This window comes from Oncorhynchus mykiss, chromosome 1 (genome assembly GCF_057628025.1).
Source record: "Oncorhynchus mykiss isolate SJ-2025 chromosome 1, ASM5762802v1, whole genome shotgun sequence".
NCBI lineage: Eukaryota > Metazoa > Chordata > Actinopteri > Salmoniformes > Salmonidae > Oncorhynchus > Oncorhynchus mykiss.
Window position 1 is genome coordinate 56,537,527 of NC_143022.1, and position 15,389 is coordinate 56,552,915.

General features: G+C 42.5%; 1 protein-coding gene across 6 annotated transcripts in view; it reads right to left on the reverse strand.

The window, feature by feature from the left end:
* Window positions 1–2,521: 2,521 nt before the first annotated feature.
* tspan18b (tetraspanin 18b) overlaps window positions 2,522–15,389 on the reverse strand; it is a 116,786-nt gene continuing 103,918 nt past the window's right edge. For 3 of the 6 annotated variants that reach the window (XM_021605543.3, XM_036980577.2, XM_090234932.1), the window contains 3 exons: window positions 5,271–5,459; window positions 4,066–4,149; window positions 2,522–3,532 (listed from right to left, as the gene is read on the reverse strand). In XM_021605543.3, coding sequence (XP_021461218.1) covers window positions 3,485–3,532; window positions 4,066–4,149; window positions 5,271–5,459 — 321 coding nt within the window. In that variant the 3' untranslated portion in view covers window positions 2,522–3,484. The remainder of the gene's footprint in view (window positions 3,533–4,065; window positions 4,150–5,270; window positions 5,460–15,389) is intronic. The other 3 variants (XM_021605563.3, XM_090234944.1, XM_021605552.3) reach the window with 2 other exon arrangements.

Consider the following 15,389-nt stretch of genomic DNA (forward strand, 5'->3'; position numbering starts at 1 on the left):
TCACATTCTGAAAATAAAGTGGTGATCCTAACTGACCTAAAATAGGGATTTTGTACTAGGATTAAATGTCAGGAACTGTGAAAAACTGAGTTTAAATGTATTTGGCTAAGGTGTATGTAAACTTCTGACTTTAACTGTAGATGGATTATTTTAAATATGTTATTGGACAATACACAGATATGGCTTATTAACCTATACGGTCCAAATGATGATGATCCAAGCATCTTTGAAAATATTTAAGAATTTATCTATTACCCTGCCTAGAATGCCAGCATCCCAGAGTCACCTCTTCACTGTTTTACGGGTACTATTTAATGAAGCTGCCAGTTGGGGACTTATGAAGCGTCTGTTTCTCAATCTAGACACTCTAATGTACTTGTCCTCTTGCTCAGTTGTGCACCGGGGCCTCCCACTCTTTCTATTCTGGTTAGCGCCAGTTTGTGCTGTTCTATGAAGGGAGTAGTACACAGCTTTGTACAAGATCTTCAGTCTCCTGGCAATTTCTCGCATGGAATAGCCTTCATTTCCCAGAACAAGAATATACTGATGAGTTTCAGAAGGTCTTTTGTTTCTTGACATTTTGAGCCTGTAATCAAACTCACAAATGCTGATGCTCCAGATACAAAACTAGTCTAAAGAAGGCCAGTTTTATTGCTTCTTTAATCACTATAACAGTTTTCAGCTGTGCTAACGTAATTGCAAAAGGGTTTTCTAATGATCAATTAGCCTTTTAAAATGATACATTTGGATTAGCTAACACAACGTTCCATTGGAACACAGGAGTGATGGTTGCTGATAATGGGCCTCTGTATGCCTATGTAGATATTGTTTTTTAAATCAGATGTTTCCAGCTACAATAGTCATTTACGACATTAATAATGTCTACACTGTATTTCTGATCAATTTGATGTTATTTTAAATGGACAAAAGGACTTTTTAAAATTTAAAAAACAAGGACATTTCTAAGTGACCCACACTTTTGAACGGTCGTGAATGTTTACCCCAAAAATATATGGGGGATTGGAAGTGATGCAGGCAATTACATTGATGGAAGCAACAATCTATCTGCAATACTAAAGCTGATCCACTTTTTGAAAACCAACAACAAAAAATACTACTTGAGCACAAGTCTAAAAGTATTTGGCTTAAAATGTACTTAAGCATCAAAAGTAAATGTAATCTATAAAATATGCTTAAGTGCCAAAAGTACAAGTATAAATCCTTTAAAATACCTTACATTAAGCACGATTTTATTTTTATTTTTAATTTACGGATAGCCAGGGGCACACTTCAACACTCATAGACATAATTTACATTGTGTTTAGTGAGTCTGACAAATTAGAGGCAGTATGGATGACCAGGGATGTTCACTTGAAAAGTTTTTTGAATTAGACAATTTAACTGTCCTGCTAAGCATTCAAAATGGAACTAGTACTTTTGGGAGTCAGAGAAAATGTAAGGAGTAAAAAGTACATTATTTTCATTTGGAATATAGTGAAGTAAAAGTAGAAGCTATAAAAAATATAATTAGTAAAGTACAGTTACCCCAGAAAACTGCTTAAGTTGTACTTTAAAGTATTTTTACTTAAGTACTTTACACCACTGTCTCACAGCCTTCTGACCTCTGCCTGCCCTTGACCTGTCGTCTGCCTGCCCCGTTTTGTTAGTAAACATATGTTATTCGAATTGTCTGCATCTGGGTCTTATGCTGAGGTCTGATTGTGGGACAAACTCTATAACAATGAAAGCCAGGAAGTTCATTTGTACATTCTTAGGCAAAACCTTCTCAAACATTATTAGTACTGAACAGCCTTTTGGCTTCAACCCCTTCTGCATTTTATTTTATATCATCTATGGACATAGATAGTGGAACCCCAGAAATTACACCACTCAGCTAGGCTGAAGCTCCAAGGACATGACTTGTGAATTTCTTCCCATTGAGAGTTTTAATTTTCATAATCTTCCCTCATTTTCATAATATTCCATTTCTCTTTGCTTATTTCAGCTGTTCTTGCCATAATATGGACTTGGTCTTTTACCAAATAGGGCTATCTTCTGTATACCCCCCCTACCTTGTCACAACACAACTGACTGGCTCAAACACATTAACTTTTAACAAGGCACACCTGTTAATTGCATTCCAGGTGACTACCTCATGTGCTGGTTGAGAGAATGCCAAGAGTGTGCAAAGCTGTCAAGGAAAAGGGTGGATACATTGAAGAATTTAAAATCTAAAATATATTTTGATTTGTTTACATGATTCTATATGTGTTATTTCATAGTTTTGATGTCTTCACTATTATTCTACAATGTAGAATATAGTAAAAATAAAGAAAAACCCTGGAATGAGTAGGTGTGTCCAAACTTTGACTGGTACTGTATTTTGGTGGGGACAATTTTACCTGCTTCAAACATTGGGGAACCCTTCTACGCCCTTGCCAAAGAGCAACTGACAAGGCCTTCTATCCTGCTTTACTGGGTACATACTTAAAAGCATCAGAAAGGAATTCACCACATGGACAACATTTAGAACATTTTAATGTCATTGTCTTTTCAAGAATCTAATACAAATGCATACAAATACATTTATTTTCACCTAAGCCACATGTAACCACAATTGCAATGAACATCACAATACAAATACAATATTTTAACTTTTTATCAGAAGTTGGCTTTCAAGCTCGAATGGTCAAAAGGGGCAACATGCACACATGCATTCATTCATACAAGGACACACACACACACACACACACACACACACACACACACATAGTATAGATGGGACTTTTAACAGCATTAAAGAGGTAAGGCTCTAACAATAGTATGTGGAGGGAGGGAGTGGGAAAGATGGAGGAATTGTGGTATCAGTAGATGGAAGGGCGGGGGATCGGGGGAGGGAGAAGTGGTAATAGGAAGGAACAGCTAAAGTGTACATAAAACACAGATTTCTATATTAGTCAAGCCAACTTTTTACTCAGTAAGTATAAATATTCTTCATCCAAAAGTCAGTGCAGTGTCTTCTGCTCTAGCCTGAGTCCCAGTTAGCTAGCAAGACAGCACAAACAGATCTGGGTCTCAAGCTACTTCTGCTGCAGGGCAGGCTTCAACCGGGTCCTCTTATTCACCACGCCTGGTTTCACCCAGGTCCTCTTCGCGTTCCACTACTATACACCCGGTCCATGTTAGACCTGGTCCATGAAACATTTGTTTCACTTTACATACGTTTTCCTGTCGTTCTTGTCTTTTTCTCTTTCTATCATAATTTTTTTTTGCCACCAAATACCTCAAAGGTCCAGCTGAGAAGTACAAGTTGTTTGTTTTCTGAGTGTCGTTTTGTTTTGTTTTCCAACCAATCAATACATTGTGCAGATATAAAAGAGGACAATACATTTACAAGTGTACATATTTTCTTGCCCTTCTCCTGATTTCCCTTTTGTAGCTCCAAAAAGTCCTCCTGTCCGGTGTACGGTGCGGTGCGATAATCCTACTGGATACCTCTGAAGAGACACATGGCAAAGACCATGGCAAACAGCTGTGGAGAAGAACATAGGAGTGTCAGAACAGCAGTCAGGACAGAGAACAAGACACAAGTAAGTGTTTCAATTCTGCGAGCCTAAAATGGTCGACTGTTCTGCAGCCAAACGATGATGAGGAAACTAAACAAAATCAACCAAAACTATCTACATGATGATAATTAGACAATTCAGCTCTGGCTTAATCTAATAAATCGACTAGATTGCCATATCCATAATTATGACTTCAGAGATGCCTCCTCAGTAAATTCTGCTATGTAATGTATGGTGTGTAACAGTCCTGCAACACCAATGTTCTCCACTAAGTGGGGCAATCGTACTATAAACGGGAAAGTGAGCAGCACTTGCTTCAAATTATATTCTCCAGTATTTCAGATTCCGTTGCTGTGTACTGTGTGTGGGGGAGATAAGCTACATGGATTTTTCTGAACAGCTTACATTACCAATCACACCAACTGATAAGGGAAAAATGTGTTGATTTGGAGGCTACTCACAAAGCGCTTATTATAAGTAACAAAATATTGAATCCTACCTCAATGGTGAGTACCACGATGGCCAGCGCTCCAGCCACATAGATGTACAGCTCAAAGTAGTCCACCACCGCTGAGTAGCAGCCCTGAAAACACACAGAGAGGAAAGAGTCTCAGTCACAATTCAATAGTATGAGTCAATATGAGAGAGTATTGAAATGTGTGTGTTTGTGTGTCTGTGTGTGCGTGCATGCATGCACTTGCGCCTGCATGTGTGTGTGCACGCATGTGCATAAATGCATGCATGTGTGTGTGTGCTGAAATGCATGGACAATATAAATAGCATCAAAGCCATAACTGAATGCGTCAGTGAACAATAGACTAGATGAATGGGCTGAGAGACAGAGACAGACAGGGCCCCTGGCCTCATTGGCTTTTAATGAGGCTCTGTGTGTGAATGGGAAAGAGACAGCGAGAGACAGACGCCTTCCTGAGATACTGCATTGTTCCACAGGCCTTAACAACAACAGTTGGAGCCTCTCCTTCCTATCAGTGTTGACTGTAATTACATTTCACTCTCAAGACAGTCATTAAAACAGGCAAGCACACACAGAGATAAATATAGACCCGCACACACAAGCACACAAACGTGTGCATTCCGTTTGTCAATATGGCTAAATCCATTTGTCTATATGACTAAATCCTGTATGCTTCTCCCTCCACACACACGCACACACCTGCACGCCCACTCCCCTATCCTACTCCAAGCCCGCACTACCCTACCCTACTCCAATCTACATAGTCAAATACAAGCATGCATAAGTATACACACACTGCACTACACAGTAAAACATACTTCCTTGACACCCAGAACATAGAAAAGCACTAATGAGTCTACCGGTATGAGGACAGTGCCAGTGGAGAAGCAGTCCCATTATATCATCACTCCAACACTCTTCTGCTCTAGGTTAGCTGATAGGCAAGAGGAGGATTTTGTTTCCCAGTGTGGCAGGGAGAGTGGGCAGTGGTAGCCTCGAGGTTAGAGTGACGAACATGCAACTGGAAGGTAGCCAAGTCAAATCCTAGGGTAGGAATGTGGAGGGCTGCCAGATATCTCAGGTGCCACCTACTGCTGATGTGATGCTCTAGATGCCCTGCTCTGGAGGTCCTGCTCCAGGGGCGAAATGTTTAATTCCATTCTCTTTGTGAATGGGTCAATAAAGATAATTAAAGGGTTTTTAGTAGTATTTTTGAAGTAGTCTAGTACCAGTACCAGCACCTTGTTGTTTCTGAACAGCATGTTCCCCATCAGACACTCCTCCTGGGGGATGTAGGCTGAGTCTCCGGGGTGACTACCCCTCCTGCAGCAGGCTGCAGGGACCATCTCATTAGGGTTTATCAGTCTGAACAGGCTCTCCTCAAAGTCCACCGGGCTGTTCACGCCACAGCAGTCAAACTGGGGAGGAGAGGAGAGATGAGTATATTACACTGAGTATACAAAACTGAGTATACAAAACATTAAGAACATTAAGAACATATGCTCTTTCCATGACATAGACTGGCCAGGTGAATCCAGGTGAAAGCCATGATCCCTTATTGATGTCACTTCAATCAGTGGAGATGAAGGGGAGGAGACAGGTGAAAGAAATGTTTAATCCTTGAGAACATTGAGACATGGATTGTGTATGTCTGCCACTCAGTGAATGGGCAAGACAAAATATTGATGTGCTTTTGAACGGGTTATGGGAGACTTTTATCTCCCTCACCAACTTTAAACATCTGCTATCTGAGCAGCTAACCGATCGCTGCAGTAAATAGCCCACCCAATTTACCTACCTCATCACCATACTGTTTTTGATTTATTTACTTTTCTGCTCTTTTGCACACCAATACTGTATCTCTACCTGCACATGACCATCTGATCATTTATCACTCCAGTGTTAATCTGCAAAATTGTAATTATTCGTCTACCTCCTCATGCCTTTTGCACACAATGTATATAGACTCTTTTTTCTTTTCTTTTTTCTACTGTGTTATTGACTTGTTTATTGTTTACTCCATGTGTAACTCTGTGTTGTTGTCTGTTCACACTCCTATGCTTTATCTTGGCCAGGTCGCAGTTGTAAATGAGAACTTGTTCTCAACTAGCCTACCTGGTTAAATAAAGGTAAAAAATAAATGGTAGTAGGTGCCAGGCGCACTTGTTTGTGTCAAGAACTGCAGCGCTCCTGGGTTTTACAGGCTCAACAGTTTACCATGTGGATCAAGAATGGTCCACCACTCAAAGGACATCCAGCCAACTTGACAAGACAGTTTTATTAGTCGTATGTACAGCATACACATGCTATACACCGCCCAACGAAATGCAAACAAAGTAAATGGCTCAGTAAAATATAATAAACATTTTAGTATAAGTATAATACAGGAAGGCACCATTTATAGTCCAATATTTACATGTGTTTTGGGGAAGGGGAATTGGGGGCAAGTGTTTAAATTGTGCAGAACTTAGTAATACTAATAAGAGTCTGGTAGCAGCAGTTGTGATGTGCGTATCATGAATGTATGTGTGTGGGAGTGAGTGCATGTGTGCTAAGGTGTGGAAAGTCAGTACAGGTGGTCAGTCCTGTTCGAAGTGTTAACCAGTATGATGGCTTGTCAATACTGTCAATGAGCACATTTACATGCACAGCAATAATGAAACATTAAACGAACTATGTCAGTAGGCAGTTTATGCAATAGTCATGTAAACACCTCACTCTGCTTATCTTAATCGGCCTATGGTCAAAATTTAAGTAAGAATATGCAGTTTAAAACATCTGTTTTTCTGAGCCATCTCTGGAATTATTAGGACATGTAAACACTTCTAATCGGTGTTCCAGCAGTGTATTTGATCTGCGCATGTGCTAGCACCAGACAAGCAAGCCTCCCTTTTTAGCACGAATGAAGTGAGTCTGAATGTGTGCATCTTAGAAGTAGTTTTCACATACATACATTATACGGTGCATTCGGAAAGTAATCAGAACCCTTGACTTTTTCCACATTATGTTACGTTATAAAACTGTATTTTTTTGTGAAGAATCAACAACAAGTGGGACACAATCATGAAGTGGAACGACATTTATTGGATATTTCAAACTTTTTTAACAAATCAAAAACTGAAAAATTGGGCGTGCAAAATTATTCAGCCCCTTTACTTTCAGTGCAGGAAACTCTCTCCAGAAGTTCAGTGAGGATCTCTGAATGATCCAATATTGACCTAAATGACTAATGATGATAAATACAATCCACCTGTGTGTAATCAAGTCTCCGTATAAATGCACCTGCACTGTGATAGTCTCAGAGGTCCGTTAAAAGCGCAGAGAGCATCATGAAGAACAAGGAACACACCAGGCAGGTCCGAGATACTGTTGTGAAGAAGTTTAAAGCCGGATTTGGATACAAAAAGATTTCCCAAGCTTTAAACATCCCAAGGAGCACTGTGCAAGCGATAATATTGAAATGGAAGGAGTATCAGACCACTGCAAATCTACCAAGACCTGGCCGTTCCTCTAAACTTTCAGCTCATACAAGGAGAAGACTGATCAGAGATGCAGCCAAGAGGCCCATGATCACTCTGGATGAACTGCAGAGATCTACAGCTGAGGTGGGAGACTCTGTCCATAGGACAACAATCAGTCGTATATTGCACAAATCTGGCCTTTATGGAAGAGTGGCAAGAAGAAAGCCATTTCTTAAAGATATCCATAAAAAGTGTTGTTTAAAGTTTGCCACAAGCCACCTGGGAGACACACCAAACATGTGGAAGAAGGTGCTCTGGTCAGATGAAACCAAAATTGGACTTTTTGGCAACAATGCAAAACGTTATGTTTGGTGTAAAAGCAACACAGCTCATCACCCTGAACACACCATACCCACTGTCAAACATGGTGGTGGCAGCATCATGGTTTGGGCCTGCTTTTCTTCAGCAGGGACAGGGAAGATGGTTAAAATTGATGGGAAGATGGATGGAGCCAAATACAGGACCATTCTGGAAGAAAACCTGATGGAGTCTGCAAAAGACCTGAGACTGGGACGGAGATTTGTCTTCCAACAAGACAATGATCCAAAACATAAAGCAAAATCTACAATGGAATGGTTCAATAATAAACATATCCAGGTGTTAGAATGGCCAAGTCAAAGTCCAGACCTGAATCCAATCGAGAATCTGTGGAAAGAACTGAAAACTGCTGTTCACAAATGCTCTCCATCCAACCTCACTGAGCTCGAGCTGTTTTGCAAGGAGGAATGGGAAAAAATGTCAGTCTCTCGATGTGCAAAACTGATAGAGACATACGCCAAGCAACTTACAGCTGTAATCGCAGCAAAAGGTGGCGCTACAAAGTATTAACTTAAGGGGGTTGAATAATTTTGCACGCCCAATTTTTCCGTTTTTGATTTGTTAAAAAAGTTTGAAATATCCAATAAATGTCGTTCCACTTCATGATTGTGTCCCACTTGTTGTTGATTCTTCACAAAAAATACAGTTTTATATCTTTATGTTTGAAGCCTGAAATGTGGCAAAAGGTCGCAAAGTTCAAGGGGGCCGAATACTTTCGCAAGGTACTGTATTTATATCACATTTACTCAGTACTTTGTTGAAGCACCTTTGGCAGCGATTACAGCCTGGAGTCTTCTTGGGTATGACGCTACAAGCTTGGCACACCTGTACTTGGGGAGTTTCTCCCATTCTTCTCTACAGATCCTCTCAAGCTCTGTCAGGTTGGATGGGATGCGTCGTTGCACAGCTATTTTCATAATCCAAGATGGCGTAGCAGTGGGAGTAGTCTGTTTTATCTTCGTTTTTATCTTAATATATATTTTTTCCATCTACGGACTGAACATACTCTCCTGCAACCTACCTCACCCAATGTGTAATGCATCTGCTATTTTTACACTTTTGAACCGGAACCCCCTTCAGGAGCTAGCCAGCTAACTAGCTAGTAGTCAGTTAGCCACTGCTAGCTGTCACCACCGTTAACTCGGACATCTGCCAGCCTCAGCCCGGGCAACTCCTGCTAGCCTGAACAGCACGATATCTACCCAGAACATATTGGACTGCTTTTCTCTACCACATCTCCGGATTCCTACCGCAAGCTCTGAACCTTTACTCCGGATCATCGCAGCTACCTAGCTGCTATCTGAGTGGCTACTCCTGTCTAACGTCTCTGTCCCGAAGCAAGCACCAGTTAGCCTGGTGCTTACTTGGCCCATCTCCCGGCGAGCCGAAGAGATCTATCAAGCAATTTCTGGGCTTCAAATACCTCTTTTGCCAATTGGCCTGGACCCTTTGCTGCCGACACGGAGCCTAGGCGACCATCACGACTAGTCTGCTGACGTAACCTTCCGAGGGGGTTACAACAGGCTCTCCCAATGCAACGTCCCCCTGAGGCCCATCTGCTAGCCCCGGACTGCTAGCTGTCTGAATCGCCGAGCCTCCAGCTCGTCTAGCTACTCACTGGACCCTATGATCACTCGGCTACACATGCCCCTCCCTAATGTCAATATGCCTTGTCTATTGCTGTTTTGGTTAGTCATTTTTATCTTATTTCACTGTAGAGCTTCCAGCCCTGCTCAATATACCTTAGCTAGGCCTTATGTTCCATCCCCCCACACATGCGGTGACCGCACCTGGCTTAAATGGTGCCTCTAGAGACAAAACCTCTCATCGTCACTCGATGCCTAGGCTTACCGCCACTGTACTCACATCCTACCATACCCTTGTCTATACATTATGCCTTGAATTTATTCTTCCGCGCCCAGAAACCTGCTCCTTTTACTCTCTGTTCCAAACACACTAGACGCCCCCAGCATCAGTCCCATTCCCCAGGCGCTCTCATCTGTTGACTTCTGTAACCTAAAAAACATTGGTTTCATGCATGTTAACATTACAAGCCTCCTCCCTGAGTATGTTTTATTCACTGCTTTAGCACACTCTACCAACCCGGAAGTCCTAGCCGTGTCTGAATCCTGACTTAGGAAGGTCACCAAAAATCCTGGAATGTCCATCCCTAACTATAACATTTTCTGACACGATAGAACTGCCAAAGGGGGCGGAGTTAGCCTGCAGAGTTCTGTCATACTATCCAGGTCTGTGCCCAAACAATTCGAGCTTCTACTCCGCCCCTGGCTGTGCCCTGGACACCATATTTGAATTGATCGTCCCCCATCTATCTTCAGAGTTCGTATTGTTAGGTGACCTAAACTGGGACATGCTTAACACCCCGGCCATCCTACAATCTAAGATAGATGCCCTCAATCTCACACAAATCATCAAGGAACCTACCAGGTACAACCCTAAATCTGTAACCATGGGCACCCTCTTAGATATCATCCTGACCAACCTGCCCTCTAAATACACCTCTGATGTATTCAACCAGGAACTCAGCGATCATTGCCTGCATGCGTAATGGGTCCGCGTTCAAACGACCAACCCTCATCACTGTCAAATGCTCCCTAAAACACTTTGGCAAGCAGGCCTTTCTAATCGACATGGCACGGATATCCTGGAAGGATATTGACCTCATCCCGTCAGTAGAGGATGCCTGGTTGCTCTTCAAAAGTTTATTCTCCATCTTAAATAAGCATGCCCCATTTACAAAATGTAGAACTAAGAACAGATATAGCCATTGGTTCACCCCAGACTTGACTGCCCTTGACTAGCACAAAAACATCCTGTGGCGTTCTGCATTAGCATCGAATAGCCCCCTCAATATGCAACTTTTCTGTTAAGTCAGGAACCAATACACCCAGTCAGTTAGGAAGGCTAAGGCTAGCTTTTTCAAACAGAAATTTTCTTCCTGTAGCACTAATTCCAAAAAGTTTTGGGACACTGTAAAGTCCATAGAGAATAAGAGCACCTCCTCCCAGCTGCCCACTGCACTAGTAATAAATCTCTGATAATCTGTAATTTCAATAAGCATTTCTCCACAGCTGGCCATGCTTTCCACCTGGCTACCGCTACCCCGGCCAACATCTCAGCACGGTTCCTAGGCCGTCATTGAAAATAAGAATTTGTGATGTTCTGAAAGAACTGCAACATCTGGATCCCTACAAATCAGCTGGGCTAGACAATCTTTCTAAAATTATTAGCCGAAATTGTTACAATGCCTATTCAACCTCTCTTTCATATCATCTAAGATCCCCAAAGATTGGAAAGCTGCTGCGGTCACCCTCCTCTTCAAAGGAGGAGACACTCTTGACCCAAACTGTTACAGACCTATATCCATCTTTCCCTGCCTTTCTAAAATCTTCGAAAGCCAAGTTAATAAACAGATTACCGACCATTTCGAATCCCAAAGTACCTTCTCCACTATGCAATCTGGTTTCCAAGCTGGTCACGGGTGCACCTCAGCCACTCTCAAGGTCCAAAATGATATCATAACTGCCATCGATAGAAGACAGTAATGTGCAGCTGTATTCATCGACCTGGCCAAGGCTTTCGACTCTGTTAATCACCGCATTCTTATCGGCAGACTCAATAGCCTTGGCTTTTCAAATGACTGCCTCGCCTGGTTCACCAACTACTTCTCAGAGTTCAGTGTGTCAAATAGGAGGGCATGTTGTCTGGACCTCTGGCAGTCTCAATGGGGGTGCCACAGGGTTTAATTCTCGGGCCGACTCTTTTCTCTGCATATACAGTGCCTTGCGAAAGTAATCGGCCCCCTTGAACTTTGCGACCTTATGCCACATTTCAGGCTTCAAACATAAAGATATAAAACTGTATTTTTTTGTGAAGAATCAACAACAAGTGGGACACAATCATGAAGTGGAACGACATTTATTAGATATTTCAAACTTTTTTAACAAATCAAAAACTGAAAAATTGGGCGTGCACAATTATTCAGCCCCCTTAAGTTAATACTTTGTAGCGCCACCTTTTGCTGCGATTACAGCTGTAAGTCGCTTGGGGTATGTCTCTATCAGTTTTGCACATCGAGAGACTGACATTTTTTCCCATTCCTCCTTGCAAAACAGCTCGAGCTCAGTGAGGTTGGATGGAGAGCATTTGTGAACAGCAGTTTTCAGTTCTTTCCACAGATTCTCGATTAGTTTCAGGTCTGGACTTTGACTTGGCCATTCTAACACCTGGATATGTTTATTTTTGAACCATTCCATTGTAGATTTTGCTTTATGTTTTGGATCATTGTCTTGTTGGAAGACAAATCTCCGTCCCAGTCTCAGGTCTTTTGCAGACTCCATCAGGTTTTCTTCCAGAATGGTCCTGTATTTGGCTCCATCCATCTTCCCATCAATTTTAACCATCTTCCCTGTCCCTGCTGAAGAAAAGCAGGCCCAAACCATGATGCTGCCACTACCATGTTTGACAGTGGGGATGGTGTGTTCAGGGTGATGAGCTGTGTTGCTTTTACGCCAAACATAACGTTTTGCATTGTTGCCAAAAAGTTCAATTTTGGTTTCATCTGACCAGAGCACCTTCTTCCACATGTTTGGTGTGTCTCCCAGGTGGCTTGTGGCAAACTTTAAACAACACTTTTTATGGATATCTTTAAGAAATGACTTTCTTCTTGCCATTCTTCCATAAAGGCCAGATTTGTGCACTATATGACTGATTGTTGTCCTATGGACAGAGTCTCCCACCTCAGCTGTAGATCTCTGCAGTTCATCCAGAGTGATCATGGGCCTCTTGGCTGCATCTCTGATCAGTCTTCTCCTTGTATGAGCTGAAAGTTTAGAGGGACGGCCAGGTCTTGGTAGATTTGCAGTGGTCTGATACTCCTTCCATTTCAATATTATCGCTTGCACAGTGCTCCTTGGGATGTTTAAAGCTTGGGAAATCTTTGTGTATCCAAATCCGGCTTTAAACTTCTTCACAACAGTATCTCGGACCTGCCTGGTGTGTTCCTTGTTCTTCATGATGCTCTCTGCGCTTTTAACGGACCTCTGAGACTATCACAGTGCAGGTGCATTTATACGGAGACTTGATTACACACAGGTGGATTGTATTTATCATCATTAGTCATTTAGGTCAACATTGGATCATTCAGAGATCCTCACTGAACTTCTGGAGAGAGTTTGCTGCACTGAAAGTAAAGGGGCTGAATAATTTTGCACGCCCAATTTTTCAGTTTTTGATTTGTTAAAAAAGTTTGAAATATCCAGTAAATGTCGTTCCACTTCATGATTGTGTCCCACTTGTTGTTGATTCTTCACAAAAAAATACAGTTTTATATCTTTATGTTTGAAGCCTGAAATGTGGCAAAAGGTCGCAAAGTTCAAGGGGGCCAAATACTTTCGCAAGGCACTGTATCAATGATGGTGCTCTTGCTGCTGGTGATTCTCTGATCCACCTCTATGCAGATGACACCATTCTGTATACATCTGGCCCTTCTTTGGATACTGTGCTAACAAACCTCCAAACGAGCTTCAACGCCATACAACACTCCTTCCGTGGCCTCCAACTGCTTTTAAATGCAAGTAAAACTAAGTGCATGCTCCTCAACTGATTTCTGCCTGCACCCTCCCGCCCGACTAGCATCACTACTCTGGACGGTTCTGACCTAGAATATGTGGACAACTACAAATACCTAGGTGTCTGGTTAGACTGTAAACTCTCTTTCCAGACTCACATTAAGCATCTCCAATCCAAAATTAAATCTAGAATGAGCTTCCTATTTCGCAACAAAGCCTCCTTCCCTCATGCCGCCAAACATACCCTCGTAAAACTGACTATCCTACTGATCCTTGACTATGGCGATGTAATTTACAGAATAGCCTCCAACACTACTCAGCACACTGGATGTAGCCTATCACAGTGCCATCCGTTTTATCACCAAAGCCCCATATACAATCCGCCACTGCGACCTGTATGCTCTCGTTGGCTGGCCCTCACTACATATCTGTCGCCAAACCCACTGGCTCCAGGTCATCTTTAAGTCTTTGCTAGGTAAAGCCCCGCCTTATCTCAGCTCACTAGTCACCATAGCAACACCCACCTGTAGCACGCGCTCCAGCAGGTATATTGCACTGGTCATCCCCAAAGTCAACACTTCCTTTGGACCCCTTTCCTTCCAGCATCATCTGTCAGAGCAGCTTACCGATCACTGTACCTGTACACAGCCAATCTTTAAATAGCACACCCGACTACCTCATCCCCATATTATTATATACCCTCTTGCTTTTTTGCACCCCAGTATCTCTACCTCAACATCTAGCACTCCAGTATTAATGCTAAAATGTCATTATTTTTGCCTCTAGGGCCTATTTATTTCCTATTTGCACACACTGTACATAGTACTGTACACTATTTTTATTTTATTTTGTGTTATTGACTGTACGTTTGTTTGTGTAACTGTGTTTTTGTTGCACTGCTTTTCTTCATCTTGGCCAGGTTGCAGTTGTAAATGAGAACTTGTTCTCAACTGGCCTACCTGGTTAAATAAAGGTGAAAAAAAATGTTCAGCTCTCTCCAGAGATGTTCGATCGGGTTCAAGTCCGGGCTCTGGCTAGGCCTCAAGGACATTCAGAGACTTGTCCCGAAGTTACTCCTGCGTTGTCTTGGCTATGTGCTTAGGATCGTTGTTCTGTTGGAAGGTGAACCTTCGCCACCAGTCTGAGATCCTGAGCCCTCTGGAGCAGGTTTTCATCAATGATCTCTCTGTACTTTGCTGCGTTCATCTTCCCCTCGATCCTGACTATTCTCCCAGTCCCTGCCACTGAAAAACATCCCCATAGCATGATGCTGCCACCACCATGCTTCACCGTGGGGATGGTGCCAGGTTTCCTTCAGACTTGAAGCTTGGCATTCAAGCCAAAGAGCTCAATCTTTCCTCAGACCAGAGAATCTTGTTTATCATGGTCTGAGAGTCCTTTAGGTGCCTTTTAGCAAATTACTGAGGTGTGGGTTCCGTCAGGCCACTCTACCATAAAAGCCTGATTGGTTAAGTCCTGTCAGAGTGACCATCGGGTTCTTGGTCACCTCCCTGACCAAGGCCCTTCTCCCCCGATTGCTCAGTTTGGCCGAGCGGCCAGCTCTAGGAAGAGCCTTGGTGGTTCCAAACTTCTTCCATTTAAGAATGATGGAGGCCACTGTGTTCTTGGGGACCTTCAATGCTGCAGAATTGTACCCTTCCCCAGATCTGTGCCTCGACACAATCCTGTCTCGGAGCTCTATGGACAATTCCTTCGACCTCCTGGCTTGGTTTTTGCTCTGACATGCACTGTCAAATGTGGAACTTTACATAGACAGGTGTGTGCCTTTCCAAATCGTGTCCAATCAATTGAATATACCAGTTTTAGCAACATCTCAAGAATGATCAATGGAAACAGCATGCCCCTGAGCACAATTTTGAGTCTCAAAGCAAAAGGGTCTAAATACTTGTATAAAAAA